This window comes from Cydia strobilella, chromosome 5 (genome assembly GCF_947568885.1).
Source record: "Cydia strobilella chromosome 5, ilCydStro3.1, whole genome shotgun sequence".
In the NCBI taxonomy this organism is placed as follows: domain Eukaryota; kingdom Metazoa; phylum Arthropoda; class Insecta; order Lepidoptera; family Tortricidae; genus Cydia; species Cydia strobilella.
In genome coordinates, this window is record NC_086045.1 from 7,165,829 (window position 1) to 7,185,799 (window position 19,971).

At 41.3% G+C, this 19,971-nt stretch overlaps 1 protein-coding gene across 1 annotated transcript; it reads right to left on the reverse strand.

Moving 5' to 3' along the window:
* Positions 1 to 342: 342 nt before the first annotated feature.
* LOC134741359 (uncharacterized) lies at positions 343 to 17,980 on the reverse strand. The gene is made up of 11 exons (XM_063674114.1): positions 17,848 to 17,980; positions 17,362 to 17,538; positions 16,613 to 16,733; positions 14,598 to 14,786; positions 13,827 to 13,975; positions 12,886 to 13,058; positions 8,589 to 8,728; positions 7,954 to 8,128; positions 6,200 to 6,307; positions 3,638 to 3,755; positions 343 to 1,243 (listed from the first exon to the last, which is right to left on the reverse strand). The coding sequence occupies exons 2-11, from the start codon at positions 17,499 to 17,501 to the stop codon at positions 934 to 936; spliced, it is 1,623 nt and encodes a 540-aa protein (XP_063530184.1). The 5' UTR covers positions 17,502 to 17,538; positions 17,848 to 17,980; the 3' UTR covers positions 343 to 933.
* Positions 17,981 to 19,971: the final 1,991 nt, after the last annotated feature.

The window sequence follows — 19,971 nt, forward strand, 5'->3', positions numbered from 1 at the left end:
CATCGATAACGTATTGATGAGAAAGTAGGTACTACCGACTCGGTACTCGACTCGGAAATCACCCATACATTTCACTCTCGAACTATGGGTGCAATGGGGGCACCTTATTCTTGGTAAAACTTCTGATAATTACATCTAAACACGATGGCACCGAAGGAGATATTAAATTGGGGTTAGAATTCACCTTATTGGGGTCACTAACAAAATATAACACTAGTTAACTCCATCATTTTTAATTCATCTCAAACATTCACAATAACAAGAGCCAGAAAATAAGTCTTCAAAAACAAATAAATAACATCAATGAACAATGAAGGGATCTCATAGCACACTTTAAATGCAGATATTCTCATGTAGGTAAGTCTCACTACAATCTGACTACTAGTACTAGATACTAGTAAAAGACGGCCCTTAAGCAAAATTGTAGTTTTCATAATGAATTCTTACACGGGCAAATGCCATGAAAAAAATTAGGTACATGAAAACTAATCTAGGGCATGACTGACCAAAACCTAAAAGTTAAAGTTGCAGACCGTCTGTTCTAAGCCCTAAAACCGTTTCTTACTGTTTGTTATTCAGCCATGGAAGGAATTTCCTCAAGAAGGATTTCCCCTAACCTGGCTCGAACCCACGACTTCCGGTTTAAAAGTCACATGCCTACCATGCACCTACCTCAAGTGACAAGTGTTACGTTACGTTAACATCGAAAAGATGAACCTTTACAATTAATTATTTCAATACACTAATATATTCAGTTTATTTAAATAACGTTATGCACGTCTTAGAATCAAAATCGATAAGTGAAATTACTGAGGTTTTTACAAATACTAACATGCATTCTTTAACCGGTTTTTCATACATGTCACATTAGATTCGCTATTCAAGCCGTGACAGTAACGAAAATTGTAATTCTAAAATCCCTCTATTGTATAATTAGTGTTGCGATTCAATACCCATAGCAATAATGTTATTAAACAGCACGTCGACTTCGAGCCTGGGGTCTGGCCTGGGGCCGCGGGGCTCCCGGGTCGAGTCCCCCGAGCCGCTCCACGCGTCACATTCGCTCGGAGCTCGCATGTCGAACCTCCCGGACGACGTGGACGGTATATTTGTACTACACGACTCCTTCAGAGCCTCTTCTTGCAGCCTTTCTAACGTATCTTTTTCTATTTGTTCCAGACGATCCAACGCGGTGCTAGCATCCCCTTGTGGACGTGCTTCAAAGTCGATCTCAATGTCGATGCTGAGAAATAAAAATGAGTATCTGTCATTGTTGGCAGTTAGGGTTTTTCAGGGTAGGTACCTATTATGGCCATTAGACCAATCGATCTATTTATTTAACCTTTATTGCACAAAAAAATAACCTTACAGTACAAAAGGCGGACTTAATGCTATAGGTACCTAAGTAATTCTCTACCAGTCACCTTAAGGCTAAGCAGAGAGATTGTGCGGGTGTGGTGCATATTTGACGACTGGTCTGGCCTAGTGGGTAGTGACCCTGCCTGTGAAGCCGATGGTCCTGGGTTCCAATCCCGGTAAGGGTATTTATTTGTGAGATGAGCACAGATATTTATCCCGAGTCATGGATGTTTTCTATGTAAGTAGAGTTAGAACAAGAAAAGTTTGGAACGATTTTGATAGCATACGCAGTACAAGTGTTATTTATACGTCATAATTTCATAGAAGTGTGACGTAATAACACTTGAACTGCGTGTGCTATCAAAATCGTTGCAGAGTTGTCTTGGTTTAACTTATATATTTAAGTATTTGTATAAGTATTATATATCGTTGTCTGAGTACCCACAAGTCCCACAACACAAGCCTTCTTGAGCTTACCGTGGGACTTAGTCAATTTGTGTAAGAATGTCCCTATAATATTTATTTATTTATATGATAACATCATACATAAGAAAATATATATATATAATAATAAGTACCTTACCTATACACATATACTATATCCTCGAGTACCTCACGTCGTTATTGCAGTTTTGAAATTGGAAACTTCTTGTACTTATTCCATTTTAATTCATAACTCGATTTGAATTAAATCCTTATAAAGGCCTCAGGGACTCAGGAAGATATACATAAATAAATAACACACTAAGAATTTTTCATTCGATTTCGCGCTATTTCCACTGTCTCAATTAAAGTCTATATCTACGAGTATTCTAAAATGTAAGTATTGATATGGTAAAGAATATTCGAACAGAAATCTTACAATTTTGTTTTGTTCAAAACAGCCCTACGATGGTATTGTGGTAAGTGCTTGCCTATTAATAAATTCATTGTTTTTAGTGTAAACAAGTTACTTAAATATATACGCAGACGCACGCAATCCCTGTTTACTTCATCTTTGTTCACTTAGTCCAAAAGTTAAGTAGGTAAATGAGCAATGAGAGAAACCGTTTACGCAGTAAGAAAATACTACCAGTCCACGTGTCAAATAGTACATCGTGACATAACGTTGAGAAACCGAGTTACCTACCATCGGGTCCATCGGTGAGCTTCGTGTTCGTGATGGGCTCTAGAATTTAATGTCTCATTATGTCATTATCGCATTAATGCCTTATCGCATTAATAACCAAAGGTCGGAATCGGAAACGTTAACCAGAAATACCAGAATAGATAACAGATTATTTTTTCATTGTGATAGATTATTGTACTGTAAAAAAAGCTGATTTGGCCCGGTAACCACGAGATCGTACCGTGCAAACCCCCCAAAACAGGGTCAAGTACACAAATCCGCAATAGCTGAGGGCTGAGGGCTTACCGCGCGAACACCGAAATTCGCAAATTGCGGGTATCTTTCTCTGGCACTCTAATTACGCCTTGATTGGTGTAAAAGAGAAAGATGCCCGCAATTCGGGAACTTCGGTGTTCGCGCGGTAGGCCCCTTTGAGCACTTGCTGACAACTGAAACTAATCACTGGATTGAGCTACACAAACCCAAAGTCCTCTCCACCGAGCGTCACTATTATCCTCGGATCATAAGAGAAGCTATCGAAATAAAAAAAAACCGGCCAAGTGCGAGTCGGACTCGCGCACCGAGGGTTCCGTACTTTTTTTAGTATTTGTTGTTATAGCGGCAACAGAAATACATCATCTGTGAAAATTTCAACTGTCTAGCTATCACGGTTCATGAGATACAGCCTGGTGACAGACGGACAGACTGACAGCGGAGTCTTAGTAATAGGGTCCCGTTTTTACCCTTTGGGTACGGAACCCTAAAAACACCCGAAAAATTTCAACAGGGAAGACGGGTACAAAAATGATCGTCAACTTGGGGACCAGTGATTCAGATGTCGAAACCAAGGGATCTATCTTTGAATCAGTGTGCCGATAATGTTAGTGTTGCGTGTCGTGCCGTGGACAATAAACATTAAACAGAAACGGGAAGATAAATTTATTTGTCTACCTACCCCGAACATTTATACATATAAACTAATGTCGGCAGTTTAGTATTGTTTACCAATATCTCAATTGACATTTTGCTGGGACGCCAGTCTTCCGTGACCACAGCTAGTGCAACCTAGCTGAAACGTCGAAAAAAAAAGAAAAAAAGAAAAAAAAGGTATAATAATGAAATATAATCGCGTTAGATCCGGTAATGACATTAATTTAGTGCAAAACTAACCCGGTAAGTTTTCTGAACTGAGCCCAATCCTCCACGCAGGGTGCGCGGGGTATCTCTTTCGCGACAGCGCGCATTGCGTTTTCGACACTCTCGCATACTAACAGCTTTTTTTCTTCTTCTGAAAATTTTAATCATTAGGTATAAAATAACTACAGTAGGACAATGCTGTCTGCATCAACTTAGACGCGACAAATGTTGGAAAGGTACAAGGTTCGTGCAGGCTTAGCTTGGTCAGACTCCAGCAACTCCTCAATCTTCCGCTGCTAAAATATACACGGTGGCTAAAAAATAAATGCATTCCCGTTGCCAGGGAGGTTTTGGGATTATACTGAGCAACTATAGGACTAACCCCGAAATCGCGAAACAAAATTGGCTGTTTCATACATTTTGGCTGGTCAATTTTCTACAAAGATAAAGAAAGATAAAGACAAAAAAAGATAAAAATACGTTTATTGCACACAAACCAAGGACAGTACAATACAGAAATTGATGTGACATCGGGTGGGTGCATAGCATGGGTTATATTATATAGTACAGAGTTTCCAGAGGTCCCCCCCGCACTAGACTAGGCCTGTATCGCGGGAGACCAGGGCCGTGTTGCATAATCAACTACAACTAATATTACACGCGGAACTCCTTTTCTAATTTCACTTACAGAGGTATGCATGTGTATGTCATGTGCTCATGTGTGACAGTTGGAATAATAGAGGAGAAAATTATGAACTAAAAGTACTTAGTTTTGTGAGTGAAATAAATAACATTACATTACCTACAGTTTTACAGAAACCATTTTCCTAATGGACACAGATTTAGATAGACTATAATAGCGTTAACTATAAACTAGGTACCTTTAAAAGTAATTTTTCAGTCTTCTGGTAATCCGGTGACAATAACCATTCGGAAAGAAGCTGCTTAGCCTCCGATATCGTGCAACGTATGAACCCGCTTTGTAGCTTTACAGCAGAATTGTAGATCTTAGAATTCTTAGAGCTAAGGACATCATCGAAACGCCTACCAAATTCAGTGTTGACTCCGCATGCACAGTGCGACAATAGAGCACCACTTCAGAGCGGCTGTGAGAGTGTGAGGTTATCGAGAGGTGAGTCTGCGGTAGACAGTTCCCGGTAATCCGTTCAGCAGGCCGCCGTTATGACATTTTACACTTCAAACCTGGAGCATAGATAGATACCGCTCGCTCTTGCGACTCCACTCTGGCTGGCCAATCAAGGCAAACACAGAGGCGAGGGCCAGATGAAAGGGCCCTCTGGAATAGGGGTCCGCGGTGTCGCAACTCACCGTCAGCTCGCCACAAACTGCCTCCCTCCCCGCTGCCTGCTCTTATTATTAAAATTAATACGAAGATTAAAAAATGTATATAAGATAACTTATCTACATATTAGGTCTACGGACAGTACCTATGTAGATAAGACGTTAGACGGTATTATCTTATATCGTAAACTTTATTACTAATAATTGCTTTAAGCCATAGAGATATTTAAATTTCATCACCTTTTTGTCTGTAATTAGGATATCTACATCATTAATCCATTATCTTCTACATAGGTACTTACATAAACTGTCGTTCATATAAGCAAGTACCTACTATGGGTGGAGGCGATTTCGCTGATTAGCGAACTAGACTCCACACTCGCGTTCGCGGCTTCGCGCCGCGATTCGCACACGAGTGTGGAGGGCCCTTTAAGTAAACAATAAATTATATGCATAGCACTCTGTGATGTCATAAGAGTGCGCAACCATGATCTTATGTTAAGTACTTACAGATCATTCGGGTCAACAGCACGCACTTTATTTAGTACCAAATTTTTTTTTTTATGAAATATAAAAGTCACAGATAATTTAATGTAGCTATTTTAATTATATTCTAGCACCTTTGCGTTCAATACCGAAATTATTTTTTTACATCTGTTTTCAGTAGAATATACCGTGTGCGTACCTTCTCTCGTGTGTGCCGTGCAATACGGGTACCTAAGTAAACGCAAGCTCCTAGGTAGAAGTAAGTATGTGGGGTTATGGGGTAATTGATCACATCAAGAAAATTTAAATGGTATTGTCAATAAATTAAGATACGAGACTGATCAATAGTTTGTACTATAGTTGAGAGAACACCCCCCCCCCCCCCCCCAATGTACCCCATACTTGGGTCCTGCTAAGGCCTGAGATACACTTGTAATTAAATTTATATTGAAAATATCATAGAGAAAATTATATTCATATCCCATTCTGTAGTATAGTACTATAGATAGCTGTGTCTGTGTCCCTACTTACGTAAGTAAAACTTACAAGTGCATATTGGGCCTAAGGACCATTCCTGCCAAAGGAAATCTTTGGTTCACGAAACGCCGTATTTCATGAGCTACAACTACAGCTGTGAATGTGCTGACCGTTCTTCCCTGCCTGTAGAAAAAACGTTACATATTTGCCTTTCTGCCACTCCAATATCCAAGAGCGATAGGGAGGCAGATAACGAGTTTTGGATTTTCGTTTCGATGTTGGCGGTATGATATGGGCATGCACTGCATGGCCCATGGGTTGTTCACTTACCTAAATACGCCTGCTGAGCCGACTGCGGGCGCCGCAAGGCCCTCGCTATGTTCCCACACACTGGGTGTTGCGAAGTCAATCTGCTACCACTGTTGCGCCACTCCTCGTCTGTGCCAACAAAATAACACTTATCTTCCTGATATTGAAGACTAACAACACTGTCTGTATTCAGTAAAATTATGGGTGCACACATCTTACTCAAAAACCATGCTTGCTATCCAGCGCGGCAATGCCGCAAGTATATTTGGCACGTTTGGACAGGGTGGGGGTTGGAATGGGGTTTATGTTTAGTATAGATAATGTGTATTTTCTAGTTAGTTTTAGTGTTTTTCTTTAGTTTTATTATGTAGTGTTAAGTTACTTTGTTCATAAGTTTTTTGTTTTTGTAATTTTGGAGACTCATTTGCTGAATAAATGAAAATTTGATAAAAAACTTATTATGTTCTTAATAACTTCTGAGGTTGAATATTACTCAAAAATATGTCCCATAGCTCTTATGTCGGCGAATTAGGAACTGGGACATATTTTTGAGTAAGTTGTATGAACCATATTTTTACACTTGACTGTACTAGTCTTCGTTGCTAGAAATTGAAATAAGTACAAATAAATTAGAGCGAGTAGGATTTTCACATACCTACCTACAGTACGGTCTACAAGAGCTCTTATAAAGCATGCCTTACGTTACATTTTTTGCGGATGCGGAACCGCTTTTGAAAAAACCGCAGTGCGTTTTACGTCATAGGCCTTAAAAAACACCCACTTATAATAGACATAACTGACCATTAAATACGTATAGGTATAGGCACTTAATTTATTTATTTTTTTAATTGTCATGGATTTTTATTCTTTTGATTTTTATTATTAATCCTGACATGAAATACAATAGAGCGCTGGTGGCCAGCGGTAAGAGCGTGCGACTTGCAATTCGGAGGTCGCGGGTTCAAACCCCGGCTCGTACCAATGAGTTTTTCGGAACTTAATGTACGGAATATCATTTGATATTTACCAGTCGTTTTTCGGTGAAGGAAAACATCGTGACCGTGACCGGACTAATCCCAACAAGGCCTATCCCCTCTGGGTTGGAAAAATTACGCAATTTAGTAACATCATGCATAATAGTTGTAAATATGAAATACTGTATTTGACATGTAAAACTATGTTTTATAAAGGAATAAATGAATGAATGAATAACATATACATTTGTATGAATATTCTTTCTCTTACCCCCGGTCGCTCGGTGGCGCGTCTATAACTATGTACTTGTATCTTGTATCTACATACTATGTCTATGGAGCAATTATTAGGGTTGGCACAACGACTTGACGTCCCTTTGCGTGTAGCTACCACAGATAAGATAGTACCATACATAAGAAAGAGACAGCATGATTCGTCCCTGAATCGCTGTAAAACTTCGGTTGTAGGAAGTGTCCTTGTCCTTTCTGTAAGGTAGTACTATTACTTATTCTGTGGCGATATGCCGCGAAGTCGCGCCGCGATTTACGCACATAGTCTGGTAGGAGGGGGCTTCACTCGGTCGTCGCCGGTCGTATAACTTCACCGTCCCTATACAGTAGGAGCGTGTTACCCATGAGCGTGTTCAGCACATGTAGCCTGCTCGGCACTCGTTCCCACGTCGAGTGCGCGGTCGCGGTGCTGGGCCGCGGCGGGAGTTGCACGTGCGGCCTTGCTCCCCGCACACTCGGTTGTCACTGGTCATATAACTTCACCGTCCCTATACAGTAGGAGCGTGTTACCCATGAGCGTGTTCAGCACATGTAGCCTGCTCGGCGCTCGTTCCCGCGTCGAGTGCGCGGTGCTGGGCCGCGGCGGGAGTTGCACTCGCGGCCTTGCTCCCACACACTCGGTCGTCGCCGGTCTTCGCCTAGAGGCACGCAATGGGCTAACAACATCGATATCAGCTTCTAGGCTCTGTGACAGATAAAGACAATAACTTAGTATTAGCAAATAGCGTGATAATTCATTATGATATATGAGAAAAAGCATAAAAGAAAGCGTTAGAAGTTCTATGGCTTAAAAACCGGCGCGACATGTTGCTTGAGTTGATGTTAAAGGAACTTGTAGAGCTGCCTACAGTAGCGACCAAAAGTAAGTAAGTATTTATTGTATGAAACATATTGAATTTTTTAACTAAATTTTTGATAAGGTACCTAATTAACGGCTTAAAAGCTCCTTGAAACACGTAAAAAGCTTAGTTTCATTTCATCGAATGAAATTATAAACTTGGCAACAAAAATATCAATTTACTGGTTCAAAAATATATTATGTTGACAGTTAGCGTTTCTAGAATATCTAAAATCAAGCGATACACTTAAATCTAAATTATTATTAATTACAAATGACGTGATCCAATATAATTGAATGAATGTACCTCTAGTTGTGAATTTGACGGTCCAGGTTGCGGTTCCAGGGAGACGTCAGGAGTCATGGATGTGGCCGTGGTGTCCACCTCGCACTCGCTCTCAGAGTCCGAACTCAACGTGGGATTCAACACTGCTTCGAGAGCACCCTCTGCCAAATATATGTACATACAAACAACGGATTTACCAAGGGCCTCTTTGATAGAAAATATAGTCTTATTGCGATTTCTATAAGAGGAAAGAGAAAATAGTGCCGTGCTTTTGTCCTTATCACCGACCGGGTGGCAACATAGGTAGGAGGCGATGGCGAAATACCGAAATTTATAAGAGTGAAAGAGAAAAAATTATATGCTGCCCAAATTTTATATGAATATTCTTTCTCTTACCCCCGGTCGCTCGGTGGCGCGTCTATAACTACTTGTATACCTATACTATGTCTATGACTTAATATTTTTATAAATGGACCTTATTTATTTAAATGTTTATTCCGCAAAAAGGGCCTCTACTGATTTCGTTGTGACACACAGATAGTTCGTAATTTATAACGTGATAACGTTACAAATTTACAGATTTCGCACTACTCGCAACTATCGGATGACATTGAAAATGAACATCACAAATAAAAACCGGCCAAGTGCGAGTCGGACTCGCGCACGAAGGGTTCCGTACCATTACGCTAAAAACGGCAAAAAAATCACGTTTGTTGTATGGGAGCCCAAGGGGAGCCCCACTTAAAAATAATTATTACAGCGAAGTCTTAGTAATAGGCTAATAGGGTCCCGTAAGTCCCGTTTTTAGGGTTCCGTGCCTCAAAAGGAAAAAACGGAACCCTTATAGGATCACTCGTGCGTCTGTCTGTCTGTCTGTATGTCTGTCCGTCTGCCACAGCCTATTTTCTCCAAAACTACTGGACCAATAAAGTTGAAATTTGGTATACATATGTATGTTTGTGACCCAAAGACGGACATGTAACGCAAACAAATGAATTTTAAACATGGGGGCCACTTTTGGGGGGTAAATGAGAAAATTAAAAAATAAAGTTTTTCAAACTATATCGTGTTATATATCAAATGAAAGATCATTGTGACAATCTCAAATATATTTCGTTTATAATTTTAAGACAAATAATTTATTCAAGAAAATAGGCAAAAAATGACCATTCCCCCCTTTATCTCCGAAACTACTGGGTATAAAATTTTGAAAAAAATTAACAAAATAGATCTTTACCTATAGATCACAGGAAAACCTATTAGAAATTGCAGTCAAGCGTGAGTCGGACTTAATTACTTAGTTTTTAATCCGACCCCTACGGGTTTTTAAAGACATTTCACTCACGTTTCACATAAAAAATACATTGTTTAAATTGTATAATACACGGAACCCTTGGAACGCGAGTCCGACTCGCACTTGGCCGGTTTTTACCCTTTAGGTACGGAACCCTAAAAAGTACTTAGTATCTAGTTCAGCCCTCTACTCGTCCATTAAAATCGGTTCCATTTTTAACCGACTTCAAGATTTCAAAGGAGGAGGTTCTCAATTCGGTTGTTTTTTTTTTTTTAATGTTTGTTACTCCATAACTCCGTCATTTCTGGACCAATTTTGAAAATTCTTTTTTTGATTGTAAGTATATATACATACAGATTGGTCCCGTTTTTAACAAAAAGCAGTTCTGATGATGGGATCGATAACGAATCGAGGGAACTCCTCAAATGTTAAAGGCATACATATAGTGATTTTAGTATTTTCATCAACAAATCAAGCACTTACATTTAAAAAAAGTGACATTTGATGAAGTGGAACTGCTGATGATGATCAGAACGGAACTCTTCAATGACGCATAGTTCACGTTTAGCGATTTGTCCTTTTCGTTATGTTTGTTAAGCAAGTTAGGTTTTCAAGAAACATTTTTGTCAAGCTCGAGTTCTGATGATGGGATCCATAGGGAATCGAGGGAACTCCTCAAATGTGAATGGCATACATATAGTGATTTTTGTATTTTTATAAACAATTCCAGCACTTCCATTTTAAAAATTGACATTTGATGAAGTGGAACTGCTGATGATGATCAGAACGGAACTCTTCAATGACGCATAGTTCACGTTTGGCGATTTGTCCTCTTCGTTATGTTTGTTAAGCAAGTTAGGTTTTCAAGAAACATTTTTGTCAAGCTCGAGTTCTGATGATGGGATCCATGAGGAATCAAGGGAACTCCTCAAATGTGAATGGCATACATATAGTGATTTTTGTATTTTTATAAACAATTCCAGCACTTCCATTTTAAAAAGTGACATTTGATGAAGTGGAACTGCTGATGATGATCAGAATGGAACTCTTTAATGACGCATAGTTTACGTTTGGCGATTTGTCCTCTTCTTTATGTTTGTTAAGCAACTTAAGTTTTTAAGACATATTTTTGTCAAGCTCGAGTTCTGATGATGAGACCCACGAGGAACCGAGGGAACTCCTCAAATGTGAAAGGCATACATATAGTGATTTTTGTTTTTTTATCAACAAATCCAGCGTTTACATTTAAAAAAGTGACATTTGATGTAATGGAAACTGATGATAATGATCAGAATGGAACTCTTCAATGACACATAGTTCACGTTTGGCGATTTGTTCTCTTCCTTATGGACCCAGACCTAAACTTGGACCCGGACTCGGACCCGGACCCGGGTCTGAACATGGACCCCAACTAGGACCCGGACCCGTACCGAACTCTGACCCAAACTTGGACCCGGACAGCCGGACACGGACCCGGACTCTGATCCGGACCTGGAAATGCTACTAGAAAAGTGGCTTAGGTGGGTGGTTGGGTTTTGAACTGCGATTCTCACAGAACAGAATTGCTATCAGAAAAGTAGGTTAGGTTAGAGCTGTGACCCTTACAGAAACGAAATGCTATCAGAAAAGTAGGTTAGGTTAGGTTAGAACTGCGACCCTTACAGAAACAAAATGCTAGAAAAGTGGGTGGTTTTACATCCTTTTCTACATTATTAGGCAAAAGATGCTATCTTTTTCATTTGATTGTCTGGAATCTAAGAGTGCACCATCAACAATAAGTGAACTTTCAGCGGCATCCCCCATTGAAGTCGGTTTTTTTTTCTTAAAAATTATTTAAATTTTATTTTATAGACCCTAGACCCTAGCCCTAGATCCTAGACCCTGGACCTTAGACCCTGGACCCTAGACCCTGGACCCTGAACCCTGGACCCTGGATCCTGGACCCTGGGCCCTAGACCCTAGACCCTGGACCCTAGATTCTGGTCCCTGGATCCTAGACCCTGGACCCTAGACCATGGACCCTAGACCCTGGACACTAAGACCCCTAAGAGACTTTGTCCGAAAATACGGCAGTTCTTTTCGACCATTTTCGATATTCTAAAAAAATTTACAAATCGATTAAAAAAAAATTGGTACGAATACCCCGTAAGCTCCTGCATCTTTTGACATAAATGCCTTTCGTCTATCTTTAGGTATAACTTTCTGAAATATAGCCGAATCTCACTCTTCGGGGTAACTAATCTGATAATCATTCAATGATAAGGGCACATGCCCAGCCCACGGTTTTCGATTGATTCCAAAATTTATTTGTGCCATTTTCAATCAAAAGGGTACTTATTGTCGGTTGTCAATAAGGCGCTATTTCCATACAGCTTCAATTTGAAATCAACCTTATTGACAAGCGACAATGTGGTACCTTTTGGTTGAAAATGTCACATTTTTCCAAACTATAGACAATCTATCTGCCTCGGAAGCTTTTTTATTTTTCGATATCGGCGTTTGTTTTCAGAATAATCTACTTTCTGCCATGTCCGAAAGAACAGGAAATTTTGTCGTTTTATTCCACCATTTTGAATTTTCCAAAACACGTTACCAACCGATTTTCATTTTTTTTACCCTACAATGCTCCGCAACTCCGCAAGCTTCTGCAGCTTTTAATACCACTGCCTTTCGTATATCTTTGTAACTTTTGGAAATATAGCCGAATTAAACTCTCCCACGAAAACGATCTCATAAACATTTTATCTCTGAATCCATCTCCCTAAGGTTGGAGTCCATTGGAGTTGCAATTTAGTAAGAGAGTAATAACGTGGGGGGGGGGAAATTTCATGACTTCTACGTGGACAATTTCTGGGGCAGTGGTTAACGTTCGACGAGTGTGTAACTGAATATCTGCAGCCGGCATCACATACAATAGTGCTGTTTCGACTTTCGATCCTTGCGCGATAGCATCCGCTAGTAAGTGGGGTACCTCGCAAGGTCACGTGGCAAAGCACAGAAACTCAGGCTAATGCTGTAACTAACCGTCATCTCCGTGCATCGGACGGTCATCTAGATACTGCAGTCTGGGAAGAGCAGTCTCGACCCGCGCGCGATAGTCCTCCGCGTCCGCCAGCGGGGTGCCTCGCAGCGTCAAATTGCGCAAGGAATCACACACGCCCAACGTCCAGAGCCGACTTGACTCTGCTATCGGGTTACTAAAAAAAATCGTGAAATAATTGTAGGTAACTATAATTTTGTTTTTTATTCCGTAGACTAAAATGACATTTCATATGGTACTAAGAAACGTCATGTCATACACATGATACACATGAAACGTCATTTTAGTCTACGGAATAAAAAAACAGTTCTTAGGTACGCTTACATCTAAATACTTATGGCGATTGATGGTATAATTAGTTCCCGATTCGCCGGATTCTTGTTTCACCGGATTTTTCTTACGTCGGATTCTCGTATATTCGGATTGTGACGTACTTACTAAAGTAAATCCGGCGGAACAAAAATCCGGCGAATCGGGAACTAACCGGTTAGTTAGGGTGTGGTTAGGGTTAATCACAAATTTGGTTGCAACTAGTATAGAATAATCCGGGTTTGGATTCCGATTTAACATCTTCCATACAATTTGGAGCTGATTTACAAGCCCTACTGCTGTCGAGGCGCATACATTTTAAGTATTTTTAATTGATATCTATTACGCATAAAAAGTAAAAACCTTACAGTTTCTTTCTTTGGTTTCTAAAATCTTTACAACTGAAACTAAAAAAGCGAGAACACTATTTTTTCAAATAAGTAGATTGTATCGGTCATGAGTGTCATGACTCTATCCCTTATACCCTTTACCTCCACTAAATTTTGTCGTACCTATCATCCTGGACTGGAGCTATTGTATGTATATTTATACAGTCCTATAAACTTTTGATAACATACTTAACCATGTTTTTTACATTATGTAAATATGTACTGACTTTGCTAAGTTCAACGTATGCAATTTCTGAAGACCGGCCAAGAGTTGAAGGTCGCGCAGCCGGTTACCGGCCGCGTGGAGTTCCCGCAAGGCGCCCAGGCCCCACACCCCGTCGAGGCTCGTCAGACCGCAGCGATTTATGCTCAGGATCTAAAGGCAACATCACAAAAACAACGGATACTTATTTCAATTCGGTAGGTGCAATTTTCTTTCACAAAAATCTTTAAAACTCTTGCATCATCGGTGCGCGGGACACTGTTCTACCGCAGTTGTGACCGATTATGACACGCCTGGCAACGGTCCAGGGTCAACCTGAGCTTGGTCGTGAGGTCGGGACGCAATACAATTTAGAGGACAACATGTTCTACAGGTTCGGAAACTACTTAGGTTGTTTAAATCTCGTTGCCGACCGTGTAGTCAGGCACTAAAGGGTGGTCGGCTTACAGTTCTTCATCCGTTTCTGATTCGTCAATTCACTAACTGTACGTACTGTACATAGCTAAGTGTACAACGGCTTACCGTTACCGCGAAACTTATTTCTAATCTCGCTCCAGACTACGCGGCGCGAAGGCACGAACGCGAGTGTGGAGTCGATTTCGCTGATTAGCGAACTAGACTCCACATTCGCGTTCGCGGCTTCGCGTCCCGATTCGCGCACGAGTGTGGAGGGCCCTTATCGCTTTTGCTTATTTTAGTGATAGGGAAGCAGACAACGAAATTGCGATTTTCGGCGTTAGCGGTAGGCCCCTTTAACCTTTCAGCTTCACAGAACCTTTAAACGCGCAAGTCCGATGCCAAGGTCCCGCAATGTCGCGACGGCGCTCCCGTCAAGCGTGAGCTCACGCAGCCTCGGCGCCAGCACCGGCAGCCGCCGCAGCCCGACCTGCTCCGCGATCACGCGCAACTTCGCCTCGCGAATACGGAGAACTTCCTCGTCGGTCTGAGCGCCGCTCGATTGTTTCTGGTCGAACAGAAATTTTAAAACAATCAAGGAAGCTGATGCTGTGGCGGACCTTGGTAAACCTTACCCTTTAGGAATTTTAGGAGACAAATTTAATACAGAGTAGACCAAATATTAAATTATATAGGTAGGTAGCCTAAAGTGTATGTTTGAAAGACACTACGGGGAGTAAGGGGCATGGCACACTGGGTCCGTTTCGCACGTCGCTCCGAAGTTTGAGGAAACAACGCTATGCGCGTATTATTAGCGACATCTTGCTCGCACGACGTGCGAATCGGATGCCAATTTGCCCATGCCCCTAAGCTTCAGCTTCACAGGCGATATTGTATTAATCCATGTAAATCTAGGACAGATTACATTAAAAATAGGGAAAAATAATTTTGTCCAGTTTCGATGTTCTCTACAGCAGCAAACAAAGTGAGCGATCGCGAGAGTGTGGTTGATCCCCTCGCCTCACCCCCACGCGTTCTTTGCGCGCTCCAGACTACGCGGCGCGAAACCGCGAACGCGAGTGTGGAGTCGATTTCGCTGATTAGCGAACTAGACTCCAGACACGCGTTCGCGGCTTCGCGCCGCGATTCCCGCACGAGTGTGGAGAGCCCTTTTGACTCGCGTCCGAAAAACCGACAACAAGCAGAGCGACAGCGATCAAAGACGAAGGGACACGAGCGCATCGCCACAGTCCACACTCTCGTACTCGCGTTCCCTCCTGTAGCCTCGTGGAGAGTCTGGATGCAGCATTTGAAACTACCTATATATAATAAGTACTAACGTTAGATAATTCAATTGTTTAAAGCATAATGAGATAATAGATACACTTTCACTCTCAAGAACATGAAACCGCCATGCAGAATTAGAAAGCTAGTAACTTAAGGCCTAGTGTTAAACTATGGCTAAACCTAACATTTACATGCTAAATTAGTTTAGTAACTTAAAGAAATGACGATGCTAATAGAAATCGTAAGGTAAGGGCTCTCGCTTTCAGTCGTTCACTTGTTCCTCAAGGAAGTTAACGATGGACGGTAGTCAATTAAGGATGCTGCCGTTAGTATTTTACTATTTACCTACGCTTCAATATATCAATCCATTGCTTTGGTCCTGTATTAGAGTACGAAATAAAGGTCAGATAGATGGATGAATAGTTTGTTAGTTACAAATAGGAATAGGTAACTCGATGGGCATTAGAATTCACAGTATTATGCGTTTGAAGGCAAATTGCTGCTCGGAAGGTGGAATAGCCATGTCTAATATGGGTAGTTTCACCACTCCCCTTCGATGAGCCCATGCCATGCCATTGTTTTCCCATGGTAAAGTTGTGCCAGTAGCTATTATCCACACAGTGATCTACAAAGAGCTCTACCCTGGCAGCTGGTTGGGTTGAAAAAAAAGACACCACTCACCAATAACTCGATGAGCGCTAGATCCTGCGGTATATATCATGATGGCCTGTAGCCGGGCGGGCTGCGCTCCGGCTCCTGCCCCGGCAGTTGCTCGGGCTAATATGGAAACCCACCAAAATGTTCTGTGAAGACACCACTCACCAATGACTCGATGAGCGTGATATCCTGCGGTATCACGATGCGCCAGTAGCCGGGACGGTGACGCTTCGGCTCCTCCTCATGGACAACTTCAGATTTAATTGTTTCTGTATAGACCAGAACTGCTAAGGAATGGATTTCGCTCCCGCCGTCTGTATTCCCTTATCGTTACGATCTAAGTACCTTTAAAGCAAGCGTAAATAGTCTGTTACTAAATCAGTGACTTACCTACGTCTTAAGTTCTGCCGTCACTTTCTGATTAATTTATAAAATAAAGACGCCACTCACCAATAGCTCGATGAGCGTGAGATCCCGCGGTATCACGATGCGCCGGTAGCCGGGCAGGCGGCGCTCCAGCTCGTCCTGCCCCGGCGGCTGCTCGGGTTCGGGAGGCGGCATAGCCAGCGCCCTGATGTGTATAAACATTAAGTGCCAGTTGCACCATCCGCACTTGACAGACTAATCAACGTCAACCGGCGCGCCGCGGCGGTTTACTATGAAACTTTCCATACAATAAAATTTAGTGACAAACAGTTTGGTGCAACCGACCCTAATAGTTTCAATGTGAGTGAAATAAAATCTTAGTAAGTTGACTTAGTTCGATTTCGTACTTCCAGTTCTATAATTATATCCATCCTATTTAAGATTCTAGGATATTCTTTCTCAGATATAAAATCTTTATTAGCACGGTGTGCGTGAGGCAAAAAGGGATGAACGGATTTCGATAAAATTTGGCGCAAGAATTATTTATAAGCTGGAAAAGGACATAGTATACTTTTTATCTCGGAATTATCCTCTAAGGCAGGGTTCTCCAAACTGTCGAAACCGGCTCGCGAGCCTCAATAATTCTATACAACCCCGGCCTGCGAAAGAAGACTAATTCCATATAATTCGGCCTGCAAAAAAAAGTGGAGGCCGGTCAATTCTATTCTAGTACCTACGAATATTACTAAACGTTGGGGGGTAAGTTTAACAACTTACACGACGCCACGCCGGCGAAGTCACAGGCTGATACAATATAATAATATATAAGCTACCTAAACAAAGGTGTCGGTCGCAAATTCTGTGGCTCGGGAGTACTTGTGCTTGATATTTCTGAAGGCGACGGAGACGGCCCGACACTCGGCGTCGGGGGAGCGCTGCCAAGTTCCACGCAAGGCGCTTCGTGGCCAGGCATCGTGACTGGCCGAATAACTGAAGACTACTCCATAAACCTTACAAAAAAAGTAAAGGTTTTACATCTATCCTTTTTCAGGACACTTTTTTGTTGCTAGAGTGCATGATTGTGTGTCCTTGGGTTCATCTAGCCCCCCTACAAGTAACGTACATAATTGGGGGAAGGCGTGCCTGGGAGCCACTGGAGGGCTTCGTTCCTCCACTGGGCACGACCTCAATCTGTCTAATAGATTTACAGATATTACATATGCACCTTACAGACACTAGACAGTGTCCAAAGGATTCTTCACTAGTAGGTCATAAAATTGCGACTGAAATGATTATGACTATGCCTTAAATATCCTTACCGTCAAATATCCTAATAATAAATGTTCTTTTAACGTATATTCTGCAAATTATTCACGGAAAATCGTTTATTCTCTATCTATTCAATTGATTTTATTTACAAATATTATGTCCAATAATAACCGTTGCCATAGTGACAACCAAAGAGAACTAAACAATACTCTAATCAAATAAGGCCATAAAACACGAATAAGTATTTATTGATAGGTATAGTCGTAGTGGGTTGGTATATACCAAGTATATACTCTTTGGGTATAGTCAGTACAGGTTAGATACACGATATATTTGACGAAATATACCTAATGTACACCGATTCAACATACAAGTTGTTCGATAGATCGGTACAAATTATAATTCGTCAATTATACCATAGAGTAACTTATTATACCTAATGGGATGCTAATAGAATAGATGATATAATATCATTAGATGGTATAATGGAATAGATGCTATTCTAGACTCAATGAGAGTTTGATCAGAGTGCTCAACCGACGGTTGCGTGTGGTTGTCAAACGAGTTGCCGTTGATAAAGCGAAATGATCGCTCCATAGAAAACATAATCAAAACAAAAAAAACAGCATGTTCAACGTACATGCATCAATCACTCGCGTGCGCTATAGTATAGTATCTCTATATAGTTTGTGCTATAGTATAGCCCTCATATTCATAAAACTTTACCTTTACGGGCCTGATTTAGTTAAATTATGTTTTATCCCTTTCTTATAAATACATAAGTCAAAATGATAGATAAAGACAAACGATTCATAGCTAATATTGTCTTCGGTTACCGCGATAGTTACTCATGAAATAAAACTATGAAAACGGATTATATCGCGTATATTGAATTTATAATACATCCCGACGTTTCGAACTCTTTACAGCGTTCGTGGTCAACGGGTGACTGAGGAAAAATTACAAAATGCAAAAATACCCACATACTAAAATAATGAACAATCATAGACTACAAACTTTAAGGCTGGTTGTACATGCAAAATCGGTTCATAAGGCTAGTTATACACTATAATTATTTTTCAAGTAAAGATATATATATATACGCGATAAAAAATAAACTATGCCGGTTCCAACCCTACACCACGGACCCGAGAAGATTTAATTCCCTCCTAAATTGTAGGAGGGTATCCCAATATGGGACCGGCAACAAACTCGGCGGGACACATCTTTTCAAAACATCAGAATGTCCAGCATCATCCAACACTACGGTCTCACAGTCTATGTCTCGCTTGCTCCTTTATCAGGTGGACTACAGGATCCCAAGCTGGTGGTAGAGAAAAGCCATCCTCCCTATTAAAGTTTGGATATTTCTTAATCTCAATGGCCTCGCGCAGCATTCTGGGTATGTAACGCTTCTCCTTGGCAAGAACCAGAGGCTTATCAAACTTGATTGAGTGATTGGCTTTATCCATGACATGCTCACAGACAGCAGACCTAGGTCGACGGTGCTTGACATCAGCTATATGTTCCTTCACCCGAGTGGAAATGCTCCGTTTCGTCTGCCCGACATATGATAGGCCACACTCACAGTCCAGCCTGTACACTCCTGCAGTCTGTAGAGGGGTATTGCATTTTACAGGCCTCAGGAATTGTGACATCTTCTTCATTGGCTTGAAATATGTTTTTATAGAAGCACGCTTCAAGATGTGGCTGATCCTGTCCGTGACCCCCCTGACAAAAGGCAGAATGGCAGGCCTGCGCTCGACTGTGGGGATCTTAATGTGGGACCTCTGGTTGACCCGCGGTATCCTGAGCTCGTTTGCCTGGAGCGCGCGCCTGGCATGCTGGAGCTCCGCGGCCAGATGCTGGTCATCACATATCCTCTGGGCTCTCTGAAACAAAGATTTGCCTACTGTAACAAGTTGACTGGGATGGTGATGCGATTTGCCATTTAAGTACCTATCAGTATGAGTAGGTTTCCTATACACAGTGCGACCTAGGGTGTTATCAGGATTTCTTTTTACCAATACATCTAAGAAGGGGAGAGAACAGTCTTTTTCCAACTCCATAGTAAATTTTATTTTGCTATGGATGGAATTTAGGTGATCCAAGAAAGTTGAAACACTACTTTCCAAACTTTAATAGGGAGGATGGCTTTTCTCTACCACCAGCTT